The sequence below is a fragment of the Triturus cristatus genome, chromosome 9, assembly GCF_964204655.1.
Source record: "Triturus cristatus chromosome 9, aTriCri1.1, whole genome shotgun sequence".
Classification (NCBI taxonomy): Eukaryota; Metazoa; Chordata; class Amphibia; order Caudata; family Salamandridae; genus Triturus; species Triturus cristatus.
Genome location: NC_140592.1, coordinates 85,718,799 through 85,741,805, shown reverse-complemented (window position 1 = coordinate 85,741,805; position 23,007 = coordinate 85,718,799). Strand labels below are relative to the sequence as shown.

The window sequence follows — 23,007 nt, the reverse complement described above, 5'->3', positions numbered from 1 at the left end:
AATAGAAAGCTCAAAGTAAGGTACTAAAATGCCAGTCAACTGATAGGCTATGAGAAGCACAGGACTTTATTGGTCAAAGCCATGCCCTGAATTATGTAAATCACGCCTCTTGGAAAGGATTCCTAGTTCTTATATACCACTTTTTTTCATGCCACTTAAAGCCGTGGTTGTGATTAAAAAGAGAAACAAATACACTAGATTATAAATATAGTGATTTTGTGAGGGGCTCTGCTCCTTTCCAAGATGGCCGCCGAGCGCGACACTGGACGGAGCGTATTCACTTCCTAGGCCAGGATCAAAAAATGAACTTGGCGGTGTTTCCGGGACTCTCGCAGCGGGACCTAGTTGAAGCCGACCTGTGGGACGATGCCCGAGCCAGCCTCGGATTCGGGGGTGCCGCCCCTGCTCCGCTCCATCAACACCCGCCATCCGGTGCAGGTTACTTTTTGCAACCTCTCGCCGCGTAAGGTCGTGCCCGTCTGGATCAATTTCAACGGCGAGCGGACGGACTACAGGGTGATCCCTCCCGGGAGGGGACTGCACATTGACACCTACCTGCGTGAGTCCATGGGTTGGGGTCTCCCGTGGTTCATCTCTGCAGGGCAGAGTGTTCATGGACTCATGCAGACTGCGAGTCCATACACTTTCCAAACCGCAGAGTTCTCTACACGTTCTTGGACGTGCATGGGTACAGCATAATTTCCTGTGTTATTTCCATTATTTCTTTGATCTATTGTGTAGAGTCACAATGGAAAAGCAAAACTTCGGATTTTAAGCCTGCAAACAAACACAGAGTAATAATGCTACCCAAAGGGTAACGGCTACGTATTTTTTAAATTGAACACTTGATTTAGCGCTTTTATGCATATCGCTTTACTTAGACTATTTTGATGCAGCTATAAATGTACCCAGTCTAACCTGGGATTTGGGTGGAGTGTAAGCCAGCCCTCGGGGAGTAGTTGGCACAACATATACTGTGATTCTGGGCAAATCACTTCATCTCCCCGTGCCTAACAAAAAAAAATGAATGTGTGTCCTCATATAACATAACTGCTGCTATGTAAAGCGTTCTGATACCTGATTGGATTCGGGTCAAGTTCGCGCTATATAAAACTCAGCAAATTCTGCACAAAAAAAAATACACTAGAACAGTGACCGGCCGGTCACTACAGGAGGGATGGATTGATAACATGTTATGTAACGGGAGACTACCAGGTAAACACACAGATCTTAACAGCGTGTGCTCTGTCAACTGAGCATTAATGATAAAAGTTGCGTTTCAATGATGCGATATGACCAGAAATAAAAAAGAAAAAAAAATTCTGTCTAGGTAACTGAACAAAATACTTTATAAGTACATGTAATATCAAACTTCTCCACGCAGGAAATTGAAAACACTTCCATACAAGTCAAAAGTAAAACATGCTTGTGATGACACCATAAATAACATTGTGTATTCTAATTTGATGTTTACCTATTTCTTAAGGACGCAATATAGACACCGAATTAATTTTCTTCTGACCTAAACCCCTGTGTAACATGCACAGCCGTTAGGTTAACATTATCGCCCACAGACCCTTGACTGTAAGCTTGCGTATAGCTCTTTCTCAACTGGAGGTGCAGTTCACTTCGAGGCAAGAATGTGTTGGGACCGGAATGTCTCTTTAATGGCGTACAGTCATTTTCCCCTGCCCTTAGTATACTCTGTATCCTTGTTTTAAATTTTGGCCCTAGTGTCACACTAACCTAGCGCGTGTGCAGAGGCCTAGGCCTGTTCTTGCCATGAGTGAGGACTTGGATTTTTCCTGTGACATAGAGGGTTGGACCAATTTTTGCACTCCTAGACTTACAGTGGACTACTGTCCCTTTCATGGGTTAAGTACGTAGAGCAATGCTGGCAGCATACCATGTTTTATGAACTCCCAGGTGTGATCAGAACTTTATAGTTAATATCACTGGAATGGAGGCTTACTGGCCCATTCATGTACAGTTAAGCTTCTATACAATTTCCCATTTCCTAATGCTGACATCCTGCATGTATGTGCGTAGGATGCATGGTGTAGGTGAGTGACCCACAGTAATGGAGGCATGTTGGATCTATTTTGGATACACCCTGGCCTAGCCTTTGCATAAGATGGAGGCTAGGTTGTTTTCTCAGACAGCCAAAGAGAATTCCTGATATTCCTGAGGGGGAAGGGAAGAGACCTAGACACAAGTGAGGGGAGTGGACATAGAGCTTTTTTAGAAATCTGCTCAGAGTAACTGGCCTGTGAGTGGCCCCCTATGTCCAGAAGTAACTAGCCTGTGTGTGGCTACATCTACCCAGAAGTAACTGGTTGTGCTTGGCGGCGTCTGCCTAGAAGAGACTGGTATGTGCTTGACGGCATTTGCCTAGAAGTAACCGGTCTGTAAGTGGCCACATCTGCCAAGAAAAAATAAATCTGTGTGAGGCTGTGTCTGCCCAGAGTAACTGACCAGGGCATGGCTAAATATGGGCTGTCTGCCCATGCTCCTCTACATCTTCCTGCATCATGAACAGCCGGAAGAGACTGCACCTATGACCATCACCAAAGCTTTGGACTGCTGCGAAATCCATCAGAGGTCCAATCAAGACTAAGACGACCAAGGACAGCCACCTTCACACCTGCTGAGCGCACTGCCAGAGTGTGGTCCCAGCAGACTTAGCAGGATGTATGAGCAAAGCTGGTATGCCACCACTTAGGAGAGAGAATACAATTGCGGAAGAGAGAACATGCCAGTTGCACTGATTCAAAAAGGACTGATCCACCATGTGTGGTAAGACTGAAAAGGCTGAGGGTGTGCAGTAAATACTGAGCACAGTCACTATTGGTGCGACTATAGGTGCCTGAGCCATATTCACGCTAATACCTCTGACCCCAAAAGAAGGGGGGCCCACCTAAACCCAAAGGAAAACCAAGCCTGGATCGAAGCAGATGATTGGTGAAGAGCTGACAGAGATGCAACACTGTCTGATAGTGCCCAAGATGCTAAACTTCATTTTTACATAATAGTGTGTAGTTATTCATTCTAGTGTGCATTAAAGTACGGATCCATTTTAAAACAAGCATTTGCAATGCAATAGGTTTTGCAAGTACACGATTTTGAGCTATTGCCATCGTAAATGGCAATGCCTTTTATTTATGTTTTGGTTTTTAAAAACAAATAAAAAGCACTGTCATTTACAATACCAATAGCTCAAATTTGCGTAAATGTGAGGCCTATTGCATTGAAAATGCTTGTTTTCTTAGAAAACACTTTGGTGTAACGAGGCTTTATCGCGCTGTACCACTGATTTAACGCCTTCTGCTCAGAACCTGCTAAATTATGCCCAATGAGCAATCCGAACTGGGAGCACACACTCTGCGAGGCATGAGAGCGAGGGGACTCAAATGCTAGGTTAACCTGTTTAAAATCTAGCAGAGCAGTATCATTACAATCGCAATTAACTCTAGCTCCCTGAAGTAAAGGCGATTGAAGGCTCTGTAAATTCATGTACACATTGCAGCAGTTTCTAGGACAGAACTACGAAATCCAGAGACCCAAAGAATAATGTTTTACATAGGGAGATCCCAAAAGAGCAGATATACAGGCACACGCAAAATCCTTCGTATCAACCGGAGAGCACAAAATGTGAGTGTGCCAACACAGAGCATGTATAATATTATCAGGCGTCTTCGTGCCCCTGAGGCACCACACTGCCAAGTGATGCAAACCAATGGCTTCTGGTACCTAAATCCAACAAATAACGGGTAGTACAAGGACTACAGCTCCCAGAATGACTTAGTAGGTAAAAAGGCGTACAGGACTGGAGCCATGGTGCCACAGAGCTATGTGATAACACCAGCACGAGTGTAAAATGGCAAGTGTCTAATTTCAGAGGAAATTACATATATAGTTTTGACCTGAAGTGCTCGCTTTCCGTCGAAGCGGTGTAATATCGTCAAATGAGTTTGTTTAGTATTTATATAAAAAAAAGCTTGTTGCAAAAACAAAGTCTGAAATGGAAAGTTAGGTAAACACCGTGTGCATTTTTCGGGGTGCGGTGTGGTCCAGCTCCCTGGCGCTGGACCCCTCCGTTGGCATGCAGGCTGGCACGATCTCGCGGCGAGTGCCGAGGAACGGTGGTGGGTGCAAGAAACGCAATGGTCCGGCTGCCTGAACTTTCCAGCCTCCAACAGACCACACAGCAGCGCCTCTGCGCCTCGCTTCTAACAAAGGCCACCTCTCTTAAACTTCACTCTCCTCCTGAGGACCCCTCTGGGTCCTCGTGTGAGCTAAGACAAACCACTCCGGCTGCAAACGTACGGTGCTCGCCTCCCATCTGGGCGGTTGTGGAAGAGACCAAAACAACAACTCCAGGAGGATGACACAACACAAATAGCGCCAAACTCTGGGTGCACAGGGGGTGCTTCTCGACAGGCAGGTCCTTTAAAAGAGCTATGTGGCTCGGTGCACAATGGTGGCCGGAGAGAGCTGCAGACAGGAGTTGTGTGTCCACCCCTGCTGGCAGGCAGAGCACGCATACACAGACAGACACACACACCGGTGCAGCCCTGCTAGCACAGCAGCGTGCTCGTGCAGTCGGTGGTGTTGTGCTTGGACTGTCTGCACAAACACAAGGGCACATGAAATTTAAAAAAAGTACTGACTGTCTTCAACACTGCGTCCTGGTGGCCATGGGCTGTGCTGGTGACTCCGCAGGGGTCGCATCTGCAGGGGACTGCACACTGCTGCATGCAGCCACTGCCTCTCCCTCCCGCAGCGCCGGCGATACGACCAGATGCGCGGCAGCCATCCCATGCTGAGAGTGTGAGTCCCTCGATGCTTGCTACCCCTCCGGCCCGGGTCCAACCACCCCCGCCAACGCCGATTTTATGCGCAGGCTCCACTCCCTGAATTAACAACCGGCTAATAGAGGACATGTTGCACTTAGAAAGTTTGAAGCTTTCTCACAGTTGCGAGATGAATACCGCGGCAGTGAAATGCGAGTGGCAAACTCTCATTGACACTGGAGTCCACAAACATGCCTCGCAGAACAGCGCATGTCTCAACTTAAAAAAACAAGCACGGTCCGCTTTCACTTTCGTCCGTTGTGAAAGCTTTCTTGTCTTTATGGGACCATGTGTTTGAAACACATGGCCCCATAAAGATAAGAAATCTTTCACGACGCACGGAAGGCAGACAAGCCCGTCCAAATGGGACGGCTCAAAAAGCCGAACAAAAACATCACAAACAGCTCTTTTCCAATGGCTGGCCACCGTTTAGCATAAACGGTGACGCCAGCCAATGGAAAAGAGGGGCGGGGCTTAATGCCCTTTACAGAAATACCCGAAATCATTAAATCTTGCCAGCAAGACTGCGCATGTGCGCAGCCTACGCCAGGCAAGACCTAAAAAAGTAGCACTGGGATGGACATTCATTTATTGTGTTGTGTGATTGTTGATCTGTGAGCTCGTCCGTAACCACACTACCTCCCTGAGTATCCTGTTACTGCTCGTTTTTGCAACTGTTAAGGTGGCTGCACTTTGACCAGTATGCAGAGCCGTAGTATGATGGGCTCCGCCACTACAGAGGCGAAGGGCCTCAGACCCCCAGGTTGAGGCCCACTAGCCCCAGCAATGTTTGGTTAAGAATGTTTTCCTGTCAATGTTATGCACCTTCCAAGAGTTTCTGGCATGTCCGTGTCAAGCTGTATTATTTTATTTTTGTTCTTATTTTTTTTTACTATTACTACAAGCCATTGTTCGCAGCAGCCAATGGAAAAAAAGTTGACAAAGCCAATAGATGTCGCATAGGCGAAACCTATTGGTTTTTGCTAATGTTTATTTTTTTAACAGAGAGGGGACTGCATTCATTTCATCAGTGGCTGTGTCTTTGTAAGATGCTTGTGACACTTCTATTGTCCAGTGCTTGTATGTAAGCACTAGAATAATCACCACTGATGCATCTGCTGTTGTGTGCTAAGGATGATGTCTAGACCAGGTTTCTTCAATGATTAGTTCGAGGTACTGGTAGTTCTCCAGTGACTTTTATAACTGGCTCTCCTGGGTGCAGCCCCTTCTACATAATTTGAAGCTTTTACTGAGTTGAACTTATGTATGCCAGAGCCCAAAACAGGTATTTTCTTTTTTTTTTTTCTCTCATCGCGGTCTTGTGGGAGCCAGCGCATCCCCAGGTGGTCACATAGGACTCTCATTGGACTAAAAAAGAAAAACACAAATGTGGAGAGTTGGCCTCCCACGGGGATTTGGGTACAGGGCCTGGTCTGCGTGGGGCAGGGATTTGGCTGCAAGCATGTCATAATAAGATATCACTTCATGTTAAAAAACAAAAAAACATAGACCATCATTGACAAACAACAAAGGTTAAGCTAAAGTTATCGGTGAAGAATATAGTAAGATTTTAACATGCGTTTAAAAAAAACCTTGGAAATTGACTGAAAGAGCACTACAGTTTCAAAATAAAATACTAGAATTCATCATTTATCTATAACTGACGTTAGTATAAATTGCACTGCTTAAAACTTCACATTAAATCATGGATATAATCAGAAATCTGTGGTGGTGCAGGTAATACTTATGTCGGTTATGTATAACTGGTAAATTTCAGTGTGTTTATTATTTATTATTCTTACTGTAGTGCTTTTTCAGTAAATATATACACATACAGACCTACAGTCTTTGACAAAGTTTATGTTTTTGTGGGTCGAGAGCTTTCTAACACATTTCTTGTCACCTGAAAGGTAGAACTAGAACCCATAAGCCTGCTTTTTAGGTCGAAGCCTACTGAGCACAGTTGTCTGGCTGCAAAATGACTTCTCATGAGCATTCTGAAAGCTTCCTTGGAAATGCATTCCACTCATTGCTTACCATTGCCTTTGTGGTTTGTAACTTACATTTTAGGGCTTTTGATTTGCTGGCATTATTTGTTTTAGGCTGACCAGCATATCTTCGTCCCTCCCTTAGAGTAAAGCTTGTTTACCATTTTTTTCTCGTATCTACCACGAGTCCTCGCTTTCTGTAAACCGGCCTTTAAATGTTGTTCATATTTTGTCGTATTTGCTGTGTGTTCAAAGACCGAGGTTAAATGTCAGGCTGTTTCTTCCAAAGGAGTTTGGTGTTTACTTTTCTTTCTCCGACTTCAAAGTTCGAGGGTTTATGTGACAATGTTGCCTGGTACAGGGAAAGAAAGTTTATTTTTTTATTCTTAGCAATCAACAAAATGTAAATGAACGGTGCACATCTTTCAGAATATATCAGAATTAGAAAAGCACAAATGAAGCACATTTTTTTGTAATTTGGTAGTGTGGTAGAAACAAGTATTTTAATACAATCAAAACAAATCAGTACACTAGGTGATGCCATTTCTACACTTCGTTTGTGCACTGTCAGTAAAACTGTATGTTCAGATGTAATGGTCATTTCAATTGTCTGTAATGGCAGTCCACTAACAATACATGCATGCTACACTGTACTCCACCACACTCCACTCTCCGACACTTTACTCCTTTCTACACCACTCCACTTGAACTCTCCACCCCTCAAACTCTAGGCCACTCCACTCTACTTCACAACACTCCAGTCTAACACGCTGGTGTACAGCATGGCTAAAACACATTGGCAAAGCGAATAGCCCTTACATAGGTGAGACTTATTGGCTTTGCCAGTGCTTGTTCCACAGCATGTATTTGTGAAAGCTGTGTTTTTCAAAGGAGAGGATGGGCAGCTAATGGCAATATAGCACACCGCTTTCTCATACTGTCACCAGTGAGTCCCCAAGAGCACGTATAATTAACCATGTGGTGCTGTCTCGTTTAACTTTTGGCACTTTATAGTATCCGTTGTGTATGTGCATTTATACTGTAATTAGAGAAGTACATAGCGTATGTTCATGCACCCGTCCAGAGAGTTGATATATAGGTATCTGTGGCTGTTCAACAGCTAACTGTTCATTCTTGTGGGAGGGTACAATGGAATTGTGTGCTTATTCAGCCCATAAATTGAACACTGATGAATGTGCATTTTAACGAGGCTGTGTACATATTCTCAGATTTCAGCATAAGTCAATAAGGGTGTGTGCTGGCTTCTGCTTGTGTAACATTAAATGATGTGTATTCATGCTGCTTTGAAGGCTGTAAATACACACCTAACTGAGACTGTAAATGTATCAATGTATGTGTAGCCAGCTGTCCTGATGGCTAGATTAGAGGTTTTAATGGAAGACCGCATGAATCGTCATTTAGCCTTTCCAATTAGGGAGTGTGAATGAGATGTCAATTCAGTTGGTTTGATTATGTTCAACATTTGCTCTTGCTGATGGGTATAAAATATGGTCAAATGAGATGAATTCTTCCTTTTTTGTTGCAGCCTTGGTAGGTCCAGAATAGATTGTAGGAAAAGGGCCACTGCCCTGCCCCCCTTCCCTCCCGATCCACAATCCCATCAGATGAAGCTTGGAGTTCCCTTCAATGTCTTTTATTTTATTTCTACCTATGCCTACTGAATCTGCATTCGGGATCTGAGGCACATCTTGCATGGTATTATTCTAACACTTGCAAGTTGAGGGTGTAGTTTACATCACAACAAGCATGATGAGTGCAGCTTTAAGATATGTACCTCTCCTCTGTGAAATACAGCAATACAAGAGAATTTATCTATACAGCCTAATTTTTTTGTTTAAATGTGTTTTAATTGATTCTCAGAAAAAAGGTTATAAGATTCCATCGTAATACAGGTGTTACAATCACACAGTGTTCGCATTACAATTTAGTTATGGCGCATGGGCCAAGGTATCCAGGAAGACATCTCTAAATTAAACTTCAATGCTTAACCATTGAAACAGTGTTTTCAGTATATAGTCATAAACCTGATAAGTATAGGATGAGGCTGCTTGTAACACAACATTGATATAACAGAAAACATATCACATTAGCCCCTACATTTGGACTTACAACATTAAATCACAGCAACAAAATGCACTACCGATGTCTGTTAGCTGCAGAAGTTTGTTTACACAACCGCGCCCAGATAGTCTAATCGCTCTGTTCCCCAGCACCCAAGGTTTGCCACATTATGTTAGTCTTGACGCCTACTCTGATAGCTGGTGTAGTCAGTGGTCAGACGGTGACCAATCCCCATCCCTCTAAGCACGCTTTAGGCGCAGACGATGGTACAGGTCCTAGGACCCATCAGTGTTCCCTCAAAACTAGTTCGCATATAGCACAGGAGGGCTCCCCAGTCTGAGCCCGCCAGGTTGCGTGGAAATCCGACGGGATTGCATCCCAGTTGGTCGCGAGGTTATTTACGAATGCCCACTCCATCCTCCCGACGCAGTGCCACACTCTCCGCCTGCGCCCAGCAGAGAAGCGATTGGAACCAGGCATTCACCGCGGGGGGGGGGGGGTCAGGAAATTTCCAGCGCCGTGTAATCAAAAGCTTGGCAACTAGGAGTCCCAGATCTATATATCGAGATGTCACTTTATGTTTCGGGGATCTGCTATGTAGTCCCAATATACAAACTTCCCAAGACCAGTTCAGTACTCGTTCCGTGCACTGCGCCAGGGTCGTGGTGACAGTTGCCCAGTAGGATATTATAGCAGGGCAGGACCAAAGCATATGGAGTAAATCAGCTCCCGACATCGCGGACAGTCAGCGTCAGTACGATTAAAATATTTGTTTATTTTGGCTGGTGTTAGGTAGGCTCTATGCATTATGTAATATTGAATAAGACGGAATCTTGCATTGCGTGGGATACGGGCGGGACCCTCAAGTGAGGTCAACCATTCACGATCGGCGAATGGACGCCGTAAATCAGCCTCCCAATGAGCGCGCAGAGCGCTCACCTGCAGTGCCGTATGCGTCCTCAGCGTCGCAGCGAGCCACTTAGCGAGATGTCGGCCTGTACCCAGTTCATGCTAATATTGCACCACTAGGTACAGGGGTGGTTCCTGCTCTTTGTTGCCCCATGTCGTCCGCAGCGCGCCTATAATTGCTGCGTGCAGCAAAAATTGTCCCCGTGGCAGGTCCGAGTCGTCTGTCAACGTCCCGAAAGGCAACAGCTGTCCCTCGCTGTATAAATCCCCGATCGTCGTAATGCCTGCCTCCTTCCACTGCACCATCTCCGCTCCCGTTACAGCACAGTGTCTCATAGGTGTGCCCCACCAAAGGTAGTGACGGCGTATACCGGATCACGCTGCGCGTGACTTGCAGGCCGCGGTGGTAACAGTAGTAGGCCACATCCAGCAGCAGCTGGGCCAGTGGCCTGCCTTTCCTACTGGGGCGGAACAGCTCGATCACTTGCGAATGTGTAAGAGCAGGTGCCTGGGTCGCCAGATCCTCCAGGTGCTGTGTTCTCAACCACCTTGCCACCCATTGGAGTTGAGCAGCAAGGTAGTACTGCTCCATATGCGGCAGTGCAAGACCACCGCTAGCTATCGGGGGATACATTTTGGATATGGCTACTCTACTCCGCGATGTGCCCCAGGTAAACTTTCTTATGTCTACTTCAAAGTTCATAAACAGTGTCAGCTTAAGGCGGGACGTAGATTTACAAAATAGTACAATAGGCGTGGGAGCACCACCATTTTAACTAAAGCGATTCGGTCCATGACCGTCAGCGGCAGTGTGCCCCAGAAAGACATCTGAGCACGCACTGCAGTAATGGCAAGCAACACATTGCCGTCCTGCAAATCTGTTGGATCTCTGTATATGCGTATGCCCAGGTATCGAAATGGAGAAAGCTGCCAGTGCACCTGTCTGTTGGCTATGGTTAAGTGCGGGTTCGGGACAGTGTCCGAAAACGGGTACAGGCACGACTTGTCCCAGTTAACATGTAGTCCTGAGACAGCAGCAACTCCAGCAGTGAGCGCTCCACCACTGCACAGGGCAGTCTGACGTCTACAACATATATCATCAAGTCGTCTGCATATAATGACACGCGTTGACCGTCTCCTAGAGAGATCCCCCATTCTGTTTGTGACCCGCGCAACAATGTAGCTAGGGGCTCGATTGCCAGCGCGAAGAGATGTGGCGACAATGGACAGCCCTGCCTGGTGCCCCGTTCAATTGGAATCTGTTCAGACAAGTATGGGCCTGTTTTGACTGTGGCTACCGGCTGTGTATAAAGTAGTTGAACAAGACTCAAGAAGTCATCGCCTAAATCATACTTGCGCAGCGCGGCAAATAATCTCATTCTAGGGTGTCAAACGCCTTTTCTAGGTCTAACACGAGGCCCCAATGAATACTCCCAGGTAAGTCTGGAATAATGTGCCACTCTAAAGAAATGTCGTAGATTCAGCTTCGTGTGGGCACAAAGCCATTTTGGTCTGGATTAAGCCTGGGCAAAGCACTACGGTACGCTCGCGTAGTTTGCGCTACTTCACACTACACGAATTGCACGTAGCACAGTGCAAGCACGCGTAGCAGTCATTTTTTGCTTGTTCGCGGTCCTCAACATCAAGTTGGCGACCGCGAGCAAGCAAAATGACATCCCAGCGAGACTTTTTCCTCATTCGCGATCAGCAACATCAAGTTGCCAATCGCGAGCGTGGAAAATAAACCTCCCGGCGAGCTTCTCAACGCGGGGAGGTCAGATTTCTCATTGCGAGTGGTCGCGTATGCTCGCGATGAGAAACTACCAGTCCGTGTTGAGAAAGCTGCCGCTCGAGTAGAAATCTACTAGAGCGGCAGAAAACGACCACTTGCACTGTGCAAGATGCAGTTTGCACTGATTGCACAGTGTGGACAAGTATCCGGCACAGTGCAATCAGTGCGAACAGCATCTTTCACAGTGCACTACGCAGTTTGCGAAGCTACGCGTAGCGCACTTCGAGTAGCTACGTGTAGCGCTACTTCGCAAACTACGCCCAGGGTTAGTCTGGATGGACCAAGGACGGGACCAGTGAGGTCAGCCTACTTGCCAACAATTTTGCTAATTCTTTATAATCGGTATTCAAGAGTGCCAGGGGGCGATAAGAGCCAAGAAGCTCCGCATATCGATTGGGTTTCGTCAGTCATATCAGGAGTGGCTCCCGCAGCGTGCCAGGTAGAGTCCCCGTCTCCTGAAACATATTAAAAAGCTTCAGCGCCAGGTCTTGCTGGTAAGCTTTATAATATTCGGTCGGGAATCCGTTCCGACCCGGCGATTTGCCCATGGCCAGGGAGCGTATTGCCCCGTGAATCTCCAGCAGAGAGAGCGGCTCATTCATTTCATCTAGTTGTTCGGATGTGATCTGCGGCATTGTCAGCGGTGAAAAGGAAGGAGTCCAGATCTGGGGGGCACTCCTTATGCACTGAACGGTATACCTTGGTGTAGTGCGTTGTGAACTCTATGTGCATATCATATTGCTTAGTGAGAATGTGTCCACCTGCTGACTGTAAGCGTAGCATGGGTGATGCCGCCTGCTCTTGTTTAATCATTTGCGCCAGCAATCTGCCCGCCATGTCCGCTGCCGCATGTGCGCGCGCTGAGTACGATGCATAATTTAAACAACGCAGCCTTTCCAAAACCTCCGCATGCTTCTGCTCCTCTATTGCGTATTGTGTGTTTCTGCCGCGTGCTAGGTCAGCCTCCAAGCTCGTCAGTGTATTCTCAGTATGTGTTATCTCGCTATCCAGTTGTTTGCGAACACATCAATTCTAGCCCATGCACCGGCCCCGGATCGTCTCCTTGCCCGCATCCCACAGTAGGCCCGCGTCTGACACTGAACCTGTGTGTCTGTAAAATATGTAGTAATAGCTGTTCCAACCGCCTCTCTAAATGGGGGATCTTCTAGCGCTAGAGGCTACAGCCTCCATACACGCATGATGGGCCCTACCTCATCTCCACGCAGCCTCACTATGTGAGGGTTATGGTCCGAATTAACTTTACTTAAGTAATCTGCACTGTCGCATTGGGTCAACACCAGTTCGATGGCAATGAAGCGATCGATCCGGACATGAACGCCATGTGGGTGGGAATAGTGAGAGTATAAACGTGTCTGTGGATTAAGAGATCACCATACATCCAGCAAACCCCAGCGGAGCATCCAATCACCCAGGTCATGCACTTTAGATGTCACAGGCATCTGCAAAAGTGGCGGGAACGATCTATCCAGCGTGGTGTCAAGTACAGCATTAAAGTCCCCTCCCAACAACCAGGGAACGTTGCACCAGCGCAAGAGTTGGCCCGACAATGTCCGCCAAAACGCGGTTTGGTTAGCGTTTGGGGCATAGATGGAACCCAGCCCCAGCAACTTCCCAATCAAGCGCCCTTTAGATAGTGCATACCTGCCGTGAGGATCAATTATAGTTTCCTCTAGTGTAAACTGTATCCCAGGTCTGATCCATATCGGAGCCCCCCTCGCAAAGGATGAATAGCCTGTGGCAAATATCTGCCCTTTCCAGGGCTGCTGCTGCTTACTTATTTCTGGCTTAGCGATACGTGTCTCCTGCAAGAGCGCTTTTTGGGCATTATGCTGTTTGAGATAAGCATAGGTTTCAAATCTTCGGGCCAGTGTATGCAACCCCCTGACGTTCCAAGTGATTATACTAATGTGCGGCATGTGGTATGTGTATGAAATGGCACTGCGCGCTCCGAACAGCATCCCAAGCCGTGAACACGCAGGCAGCGTGTCCACAGAGAGTAACCGTCGTGTCTCTAGTGCATGAATGTGTGCAAGTTCATCATGTTGGGGAGCTGTGAAAACGAAAACCCATGTGTGGCTAAACTGAAACAGAGCAGAGGGACAACTTGTATCTGCCCAAACGGTTAACAATGCCATGCGGCAACCAACGGCTTCGTTCGCCATGTTAAACATGCTGGGGGAAAAGGTCGTGGGTCAGTACAAGGAACGCGGTATGCGCGATGCTATTGTTGTGGGCCCATGTTGTAAGAGTAGAAGCGCACGCCCCATCTTGATACTTCTAAGGAGTCTGCTAGCACGGAGCTTGCCGCAAAGGATGAATGACTGTCGGCAAGCGCGGCACGCATCCACGCCAATCAAAGCAGCCACCGCACCGCGCTTCCATCACCGCGCCGCAGTGGCACATGCAGTTATAGTTACATGCATATAGGATGGCAAATGTCCAGGCAGTTCATCAATTCATATCATCGGCGGTCCGCGGTGTCACCACAGGGAGCAACTGCGAGTCCTCTCCCACCGGCCACATCACCAAGGAACTGCTCTCGCTGGATGAGTGCTCCGGGGAGGCATCAGTGTCCCTACTGGGACGTTGATCCCGCATACCTGCCACTGCTGTCCATATGCCCTGTCTCTGCTGTAGTGACTGTTCGGGATCAGAAGCAGACATTAGTTGGTGTGGTACTTCTACAGTGGACAGGCTGCGCCTCCTGCGACGACCCCTACAAGCTCTTGGGTGTAATTGCACGCCTTTGCCTCGCTGGCTCGGGGAGGTGTGATGCCCAAGAGACTCAAGCCAGTCCCATGCCTCATTGGTTTCATAAAAAAGTGAGTAGTGCCGGCAGCGACCACCCGCAAGTGAGCTGGGTAGATAAGGGAGTATTTGATATCGAGATCCCCCATACGCCTCTCTTAACTGCGAGAAATGAGTTGCGCTGTTTCTGCACCCCTGAGGCGTAGTCCGGAAAGAACAGAACTTGGGAGTTGTCTACGTTAATCGTCTCCATCTTTCTGGTTTCACAAAGGATTATGTCTGTCTTTGTAGTTAAGGAGTCATTGAAGACAAGGGCGGGCGGGTGCCAATCGCCCCAATGGCACTATATGTGCTCGCTCCACTGCAAAATATGGGGAAAGGGAATCTGCCGGCAACAGAGACCTCAACCAGGCTTCCGTGTATGCAGTCTCAGCCCTCAAAGCCCTCCGGTAGGCCCAACACTCTAATGCGGGAACGACCTTCGGCATCATCTGCTCTGCGTTCCAGGGAGTATAAATGCATTTTGAGTTCTTTGACTTTCATGGACATCTCCTTGGCAATCAGGGTGACCGCTGCAGTCTCCGCTGCCAGCTCACCCACTCTCCCTGCCAGTTTCTTGTGACCTGCATGGAGTAGTGTAAAATCAGGCGTGACCTTGTTGATGCGGTTCTCCAGTGACGCCCTAGTCTGCGCAAGCATTTCGCTTATGTTAGTCACTGCCTGTAGGACTGAGTCAATTTTAGATTCCAGCTTTGAGGGCCCGGCTATCTCCTAGTCCATGGGTAACTGGGCCGACTTCACTGGATCTGGCACCGGTTGCGTGCGGGTGACGCTTGACCCTGCCCTGGGCTTACCCATTTAGGCTTGACTGTCGGACGAGATCAACAACCGGGCCAATGGATTGATGAAGGGCCAGGTAAATCTGCTGCAACAAGGCGTTCCGAGTTCTTTGTGTGTCGCCACAATCTGGCTCCTACTCAGCGTGTCTGGAAAGGGGCAGGATACCTGTCTTCAGTGCTGTGGGACTCCGTGCCGCCCACCGCTGCACAATAGTTTATGCGTTGCTGATGACGGAGCCCCTACAAGTGCGCCGCCAGTAGTTCAATCAATGCTGCTATAACCAATTGATGTCCGCTTCTGAGCAGCATGGTGAGAACGGCAGGTGACACGGTAGCGGACCGCCTGCTTCTGGCATCTCGACATGGCCACTAAGAACAGTCCATGACACCATCCGGCATCCGTGTCTCGGCCAGCACTTATCAATACAACCTCATAATAGAATTTCCTTCCCCCACGTTGTTTAGGGGAGAGCCTTGGGTGACAGTATGTGCCAGCATAGCATCAAAATGTGGCAGAAGGAGAATGGAAGACAATAAAAATGTCTTCCTGGAACATTTTTATCCTCTCAGTCCTGTCCTTCACCAGATCTCTCAACTCTGCCCTTCTTGGCATCAACTAATCACACTGGGACTTTCCGCCCCCAGGCCAATTACTCTCCTTGAATTTATCCAATTGTAGATGACCAGACTCATTCTACATCAATTCCGATCAGTTCACCATGTCCTTCCTGTTAGAAATGGGATTTCTGGTTGGCTAAGGCTTGCGCCAAAGTCAGGCAGAAACCACCACTCTAGTCAGGGCAAGGAAGTTACACGCCAAAGATAACCCCTGCTCACCCCCTTGGTAGCTTGGCCCGAGCAGACAGGCTTATCCCTGAGGCAATGTGTAAAGCGTTTGCGCGCGCACCCAGCAACAACACCCAAGGCCCACCACAAAGGAAACTCCACACAAGGTATTATATAAAAATAGCCTTTGTATTATACCAAACACATTAGATAAAAACACACACTTTACAATGTGCCAACAGGCACGGGCAGAATTTACAAGGGATTATATGTACAGGAGACCGGGTCACATGGACCACTGTCAGGAATTAGCACTTTGTAGAAATTAGCACATAGGATATAAAATACTGTAGTAAAAAAATAGCAAATGTAGCACACAACCAGTACTACTGGTATCGGGTAAGTACCACCTACGCAACCCTAACCACCCTAGGAAAACATCACGCAGGGAAACATGAACACACTAGCATAACCACTATTAGTAAAACAATCTCCAATGCATAAACACAGTTTAGGAAGGAAAATATCATGAAGACATTGCGCAGGCGCAAAAGTACATATATGAAAATCACCAGGTACCCTAGGGGAGGGCACAACACAGCAGAAACTGTCCCCAGGCCAACTGGCCTCTCAGGGGTGCAGAAATGGCCAATATCCAACTGTCAGGGCGCGACTGCGCAGGCTGCGCAAGCCAGGCGCACAATGCACAGGGGCACAACCTAAACGATGCAGCTGCCCACTAAGTGCTGGGCAGCTGGAGAAAATGAGCGTGGGCACTACGGTGCCTTTAAGACAAATCTGGCATATGTAGGAGCCTCTCCGGGCTTTGTGAAAGTAATGAGGCCAAACTTTGGAGCCTCACAGGGCTCTGAATATCAATCCTGGCCGGCGTTGGAGTCCCTCTGGACTCTAAATATGATACTGGCCGTTGCTGGAGTCCCTCTGGACTCTAAATACGATACTGGCCGGTGTTGGAGTCCCTCTGGGACTCTGTACGACAGGAAGGAACTGCCACAATGTTGCAGCGGCCCGCAACTGCGGCGCCGCTGTGAAACTAAAGCAAGGAGGGGGACATTAGGCCTCAAGGATCTCTGCCCTAGCGCGGGACGCTAGAGATCACTCTTCGGAAGGGAGGCGCGGCCAGCCACAGCCCATCCGGACACCCCGCTCCCCCTCCCAGCACCAGTACCTTCTGTTGCGTGGGGCAGGGGAGGCCTCCAACTTGTCTTCGATTCCGGGCGACGCAGCCTGACGCAGCCTCACCTCTGGTAAGCTCCCCGGGCTCGAGGTGCAGGGTCGGTGGCCAGCCAATGGCAGCACGGCCCTTGTGACGAGCCTCCAGGCTCAGGGGGTGCCTAGCCAATGGCAGCGCGGCCCTGGTGACGAGCCTCCAGGCTCAGGGGGCGCATCAACCAATGGCAGCGCGTCACTCTCACGGAAGCCCCCGGGCCGGCAGCGGTGATTCTTTCGGGACCCAGGCTTCCGTTACCACTGCATAAAGTCCCTGGCGGGGTGGGCACCCGCTAGGGATTTGAAAACGGCACGAAGTCCCCGGCAGGGTGGGCACCTGCGAGGGATATGACAACAAAAGCGGCAAAGTCCCTGGCGGGGTGGGCACCCGCTAGGGATAGTAATTCCTTAATAACGCGGGGTAGGCACCCGCGATGGTACCAGTACGCGGGGTGGGCTCCCGCCTTTAAACCACGGCAAATAAGCAGGGTGGGCACCTGCGACAGCACCAGTATGCGGGGTAGGCACCCGCTATCAGAAATAAAGCGCTCCTGGCGCTAAGGGCAAAGGTGGAAGCGCTTTCTGCGCTAAAGGAGAGTCCAGCGCTCTCAGGCGCTGGAGGCTTCAGCAAAAGTCCCAAATCAAGCGCTCCTAGCGCTGAAAGTCAAAATGAAAGCGCTTCCAGGCGCTTTGGGGGGAATAAAAGAAAAAGAGAAGGTCCAGCAAAGTTTTAGGAAGGGGGCAAGGCTGGGCCAGGGGCCAGCTCACTGGGGCCTCCAGGGCAGGGAGGCAGTCCCAAGTGGCGGTTCCTCCTAGCCTCCAGCAGCAGCAGCCCCCTCCTGTCAGGATCCAAAAAGCAGAACCAATTGTAAGGGGACACAGCCCCTTTTTTATACAGTAAAAGTCTTTGTTCTTGGTTCAGGGTGAGGGGGAAAACCAGTCGCAGCTGGTTGGGGAGCACCCTTGATGTGCTCAGCCCCTCACCCTATTCACTGGCAGGGCTAGGGTCGTCAGTCGCACCACAGGGGGCGGAGCCAGCATTGTGTGCGGAAAACCCTGCCCTATTCAGGACCCAGGTGTACTCCTCCCACCCATCTAGCTGCTGATCTCCCCATTCACCACTGGGTGACTCATCCTGACTCTGGGGAATCCCTAGCCCGTCACATGACATGACCAGCCAATCACGCGACAGACACACTGCACACAGAAGTGCCTACTTCTAGAAGTGGCACTTCCACACGAGGTACATGCACGCCGCACACATCATCGCGCAGCATTCACTCCCACGAGTCCGCACATACCAAACTCGGGCCTGCACACCCCACGCATCAGGAACTACTAGGGACACATACATCCCCCATGCATTCCTATGGGAGGGCAGGCCTATCTCACCACATGCACTCAGAGCACGCACGCACTTTACCCTGGGACACAGGGAAAGTGCGCAGAAGCCAAACAATCACCACACCAAGTCACCAGTAAAAAGCAAAAAAGTTCAGGGGTGAACCTGCCAGAAGGGCCAAGTCCAACACAACCCCCTTCCAGCCAAAACGCAGGGCAGCCCAATCACCACCGTGATGGACTTCTCTGCTTGGGGCGATAGAACACGGACGCGGGCCCGCAACTGCAGGGACACCCTCCGGTTCTACGCCACGGTGAACCCATGGAATTCTTTCTAACACCACTGTCTGGACCAACTGGGCTACCCCACTGGTACTCCCAAGCTGTCCGCTGCCAAGACCAGGCCCTAGGCCACCCAGGTGCCACCGGTCTTTGCCTAATCACAGAGTGGGGGGTAGTAACCCCTGGCACATAGCGGCCATTCTCCACTCTTCCTCTCTGAAAGACAGGACTAGACTGCCACTGGTTCTCCAGCCTAGGGTCTACACCCTCAGGCGGACCAGGAGTCTCAGGGAAGGCTCTCCTCCCCCTACCTCTTCTCCTAGGGTTCCTCCTCCTCTGGTGAGGGGTACACCTAGGACGCCATTCCAACCCAGGGTTTAACCCCTCAGGTTGTACCGGGGGCAGAGGTGGGCTCTCCCACCCTCTGCACCCCCTTCCAGAGCCCTGCTCCCTACCAACTGGGGCGGTACCTCTGGAAGAAGAACTGGTCGGGACGCTGATTACAGACGTCCCACCCTTCAGGTCAGGCTGATCCCGAACCTGGCCTTCCAACCTCCGGCCTAGAACGTTTGGTGGAATAATCGCCTGGCACTCCAGGACTTTGGGGGACTTACACTCCCTCCCCCTGAGGCTATCAAATGACACATATGTCGAGCGACTCTCTGACTGGCGCTGATCTCCCGTCCCCTGTCCACCTGACAGTGCGCGGAGATCCCCCAGAACAGAAGTGGTGTCACCCTGGTCACTACACGGGATCCTAGCCCAACTGGGAAGTCCCTGACCCACCGGCTCTTCCACTGGGGAACTCATCCCCCAATCACTCATGCTGGACTCCTGTACCCTCCCTACCGGAGCGGTACTGCCAGACTCCAGAACCACAGGAGCCCTGTTTACAGGTGCTCCAGGTCCTCTACTCACTAAGAGATCTTCCTCAAGTGGACTAACAGGACAGCCTAGGTCCCCAACTTGGTGTTCCCTCCTGAAACCATCCAAGTCCTGAGGCAGGGTTTCGGGCGTCTGGGGACCCTCGGTCACCCCCTCACTCCTGCTCCACTGAGACAGGCAGTGAGCCCCTACACCCTCCTCGCTATCCTGGGACCTAGCTGGGCTACACTGAGCCTCCTCCACCACGCTGGGCTGGAGGATCTCTGACCCACTATTGTTGGAATCACTCACTAATGACACTAGAGAACCTCTGGCCCTTTCCCAGCGGTCTGCTTCCTCTGCAAGTTCAAATGGACAAACAGAGTTATAGCTTAACAGGTGTTGGCGCAACCCTGGAGAACAACTACTGAGCATCTGCTCTTTGATAATCAGACTATACAGTCCTTTAAAATCCTGTTTCGTGTTTACCCTTACCCAATCATACAGTGCATCATCACATTCCCCCAAAAACTCCTCCCAAGAATGGTGGGACAGCTTCCTACTGGCCCTGAACGTCAACCTATATTCCTCCTCCTCTCGGGAACAAGGTACCACTCGGGGAACTGGGAATGGGACTCTCTGTACTGCACTCTATAACGCTGCCACCACTGGACTCCACCCTCACTGGGGAATCCAGAAAACTACCACTATGCTCAGGGGACAGGGAAAGGGATGAGGCGCTATCTCCTACGCTGGACCCAGCAAGGGACTCCCTACCTACGGGGTCCTCACTCTCTACTGGCGTCCAGGTACTGTCATTTTCTTCTGAATCTTCAGGGCTCCCCACAGACCCACCACCCTCCAGGTGTGAGGCCCGGGCCCTTTCTTCCTCACTGCGCTCACGTTCCCATTCACCTGCTTGCCATCCAATCATGTGGTTCCTCAGTTCGTACACAGTGTCTGACTCTCTCACCCCTATGTTTCTTTCTCTACAGAACCTTTCCAACTCCTGCATACTGTAATAAACTAGATCACTGAGATCAAAAGCAGGCTCCATTCTGGCAGACGTTCTAGAGAAAAGATCACACAGGGAACCTAGAGGTCTGAGTTTAACACAGGAGTACACAATTCACAAAGGATTCAGCAAGCTCTCTATCCCAGAGAACTCACACTCATTTGCCTAGTGCCACACACCATTCATCCACACACACAACCCTCCCCTCGGACTGGTAAGGCAGTTTCTACCACCCCTGATTCCTCAACCTGACCACCACGTGACACAGGTACCAACTCTGGGCGCAGGGCGGGGGACAAATGTACTGGACACTATTACACTGCCACCACTGGATCCCACCCTCTGGTGAATCCAGAAAACACAATGCACTTGGGGGGGATGATCTACCCTCCCGAGCTAGGGACACCTAACTCACAGTGCACAAAAACACATTTCCAAAGAAATGACAATTAAAAACAAACTTAGAACAATAATCCCTATACCATGTGATTTATCTAAATGCAGAGTTTTGTAGTGCGGCCAGTTGCTGCTGCGGTACAGCGCAAACGCAAGTCCAAATCCCACCGCTGATCACCAATGTTAGAAATGGGATTTCTGGTTGGCTAAGGCTTGCGCCAAAGTCAGGCAGAAACCACCACTCTAGTCAGGGCAAGGAAGTTACACGCCAAAGATAACCCCTGCTCACCCCCTTGGTAGCTTGGCCCGAGCAGACAGGCTTATCCCTGAGGCAATGTGTAAAGCGTTTGCGCGCGCACCCAGCAACAACACCCAAGGCCCACCACAAAGGAAACTCCACACAAGGTATTATATAAAAATAGCCTTTGTATTATACCAAACACATTAGATAAAAACACACACTTTACAATGTGCCAACAGGCACGGGCAGAATTTACAAGGGATTATATGTACAGGAGACAGGGTCACATGGACCACTGTCAGGAATTAGCATTTTGTAGAAATTAGCACATAGGATATAAAATACTGTAGTAAAAAAATAGCAAATGTAGCACACAACCAGTACTACTGGTATCAGGTAAGTACCACCTACGCAACCCTAACCACCCTAGGAAAACATCACGCAGGGAAACATGAACACACTAGCATAACCACTATTAGTAAAACAATCTCCAATGCATAAACACAGTTTAGGAAGGAAAATATCATGAAGACATTGCGCAGGCGCAAAAATACATATATGAAAATCACCAGGTACCCTAGGGGAGGGCACAACACAGCAGAAACTGTCCCCAGGCCAACTGGCCTCTCAGGGGTGCAGAAATGGCCAATATCCAACTGTCAGGGCGCGACTGCGCAGGCTGCGCAAGCCAGGCGCACAGGGGCACAACCTAAACGATGCAGCTGCCCACTAAGTGCTGGGCAGCTGGAGAAAATGAGCGTGGGCACTACGGTGCCTTTAAGACAAATCTGGCATATGTAGGAGCCTCTCCGGGCTTTGTGAAAGTAATGGGGCCAAACTTTGGAGCCTCACAGGGCTCTGAATATCAATCCTGGCCGGCGTTGGAGTCCCTCTGGACTCTAAATATGATACTGGCCGTTGCTGGAGTCCCTCTGGACTCTAAATACGATACTGGCCGGTGTTGGAGTCCCTCTGGGACTCTGTACGACAGGAAGGAACTGCCACAATGTTGCAGCGGCCCGCAACTGCGGCGCCGCTGTGAAACTAAAGCAAGGAGGGGGACATTAGGCCTCAAGGATCTCTGCCCTAGCGCGGGACGCTAGAGATCACTCTTCGGAAGGGAGGCGCGGCCAGCCACAGCCCATCCGGACACCCCGCTCCCCCTCCCAGCACCAGTACCTTCTGTTGCGTGGGGCAGGGGAGGCCTCCAACTTGTCTTCGATTCCGGGCGACGCAGCCTGACGCAGCCTCACCTCTGGTAAGCTCCCCGGGCTCGAGGTGCAGGGTCGGTGGCCAGCCAATGGCAGCGCGGCCCTTGTGACGAGCCTCCAGGCTCAGGGGGTGCCTAGCCAATGGCAGCGCGGCCCTGGTGACGAGCCTCCAGGCTCAGGGGGCGCTTCAACCAATGGCAGCGCGTCACTCTCACGGAAGCCCCCGGGCCGGCAGCGGTGATTCTTTCGGGACCCAGGCTTCCGTTACCACTGCATAAAGTCCCTGGCGGGGTGGGCACCCGCTAGGGATTTGAAAACGGCACGAAGTCCCCGGCAGGGTGGGCACCTGCGAGGGATATGACAACAAAAGCGGCAAAGTCCCTGGCGGGGTGGGAACCCGCTAGGGATA

The 23,007-nt window shown here is 49.8% G+C and overlaps 1 protein-coding gene across 1 annotated transcript in view; it reads left to right on the top strand.

Moving 5' to 3' along the window:
* The first annotated feature begins 278 nt into the window (after positions 1 to 278).
* Positions 279 to 23,007, top strand: part of VHL (von Hippel-Lindau tumor suppressor) — a 59,491-nt gene continuing 36,762 nt past the window's right edge. Inside the window, exon 1 of the mRNA XM_085624479.1 lies at positions 279 to 559. Coding sequence (XP_085480605.1) covers positions 367 to 559 — 193 coding nt within the window. The 5' untranslated portion in view covers positions 279 to 366. The remainder of the gene's footprint in view (positions 560 to 23,007) is intronic.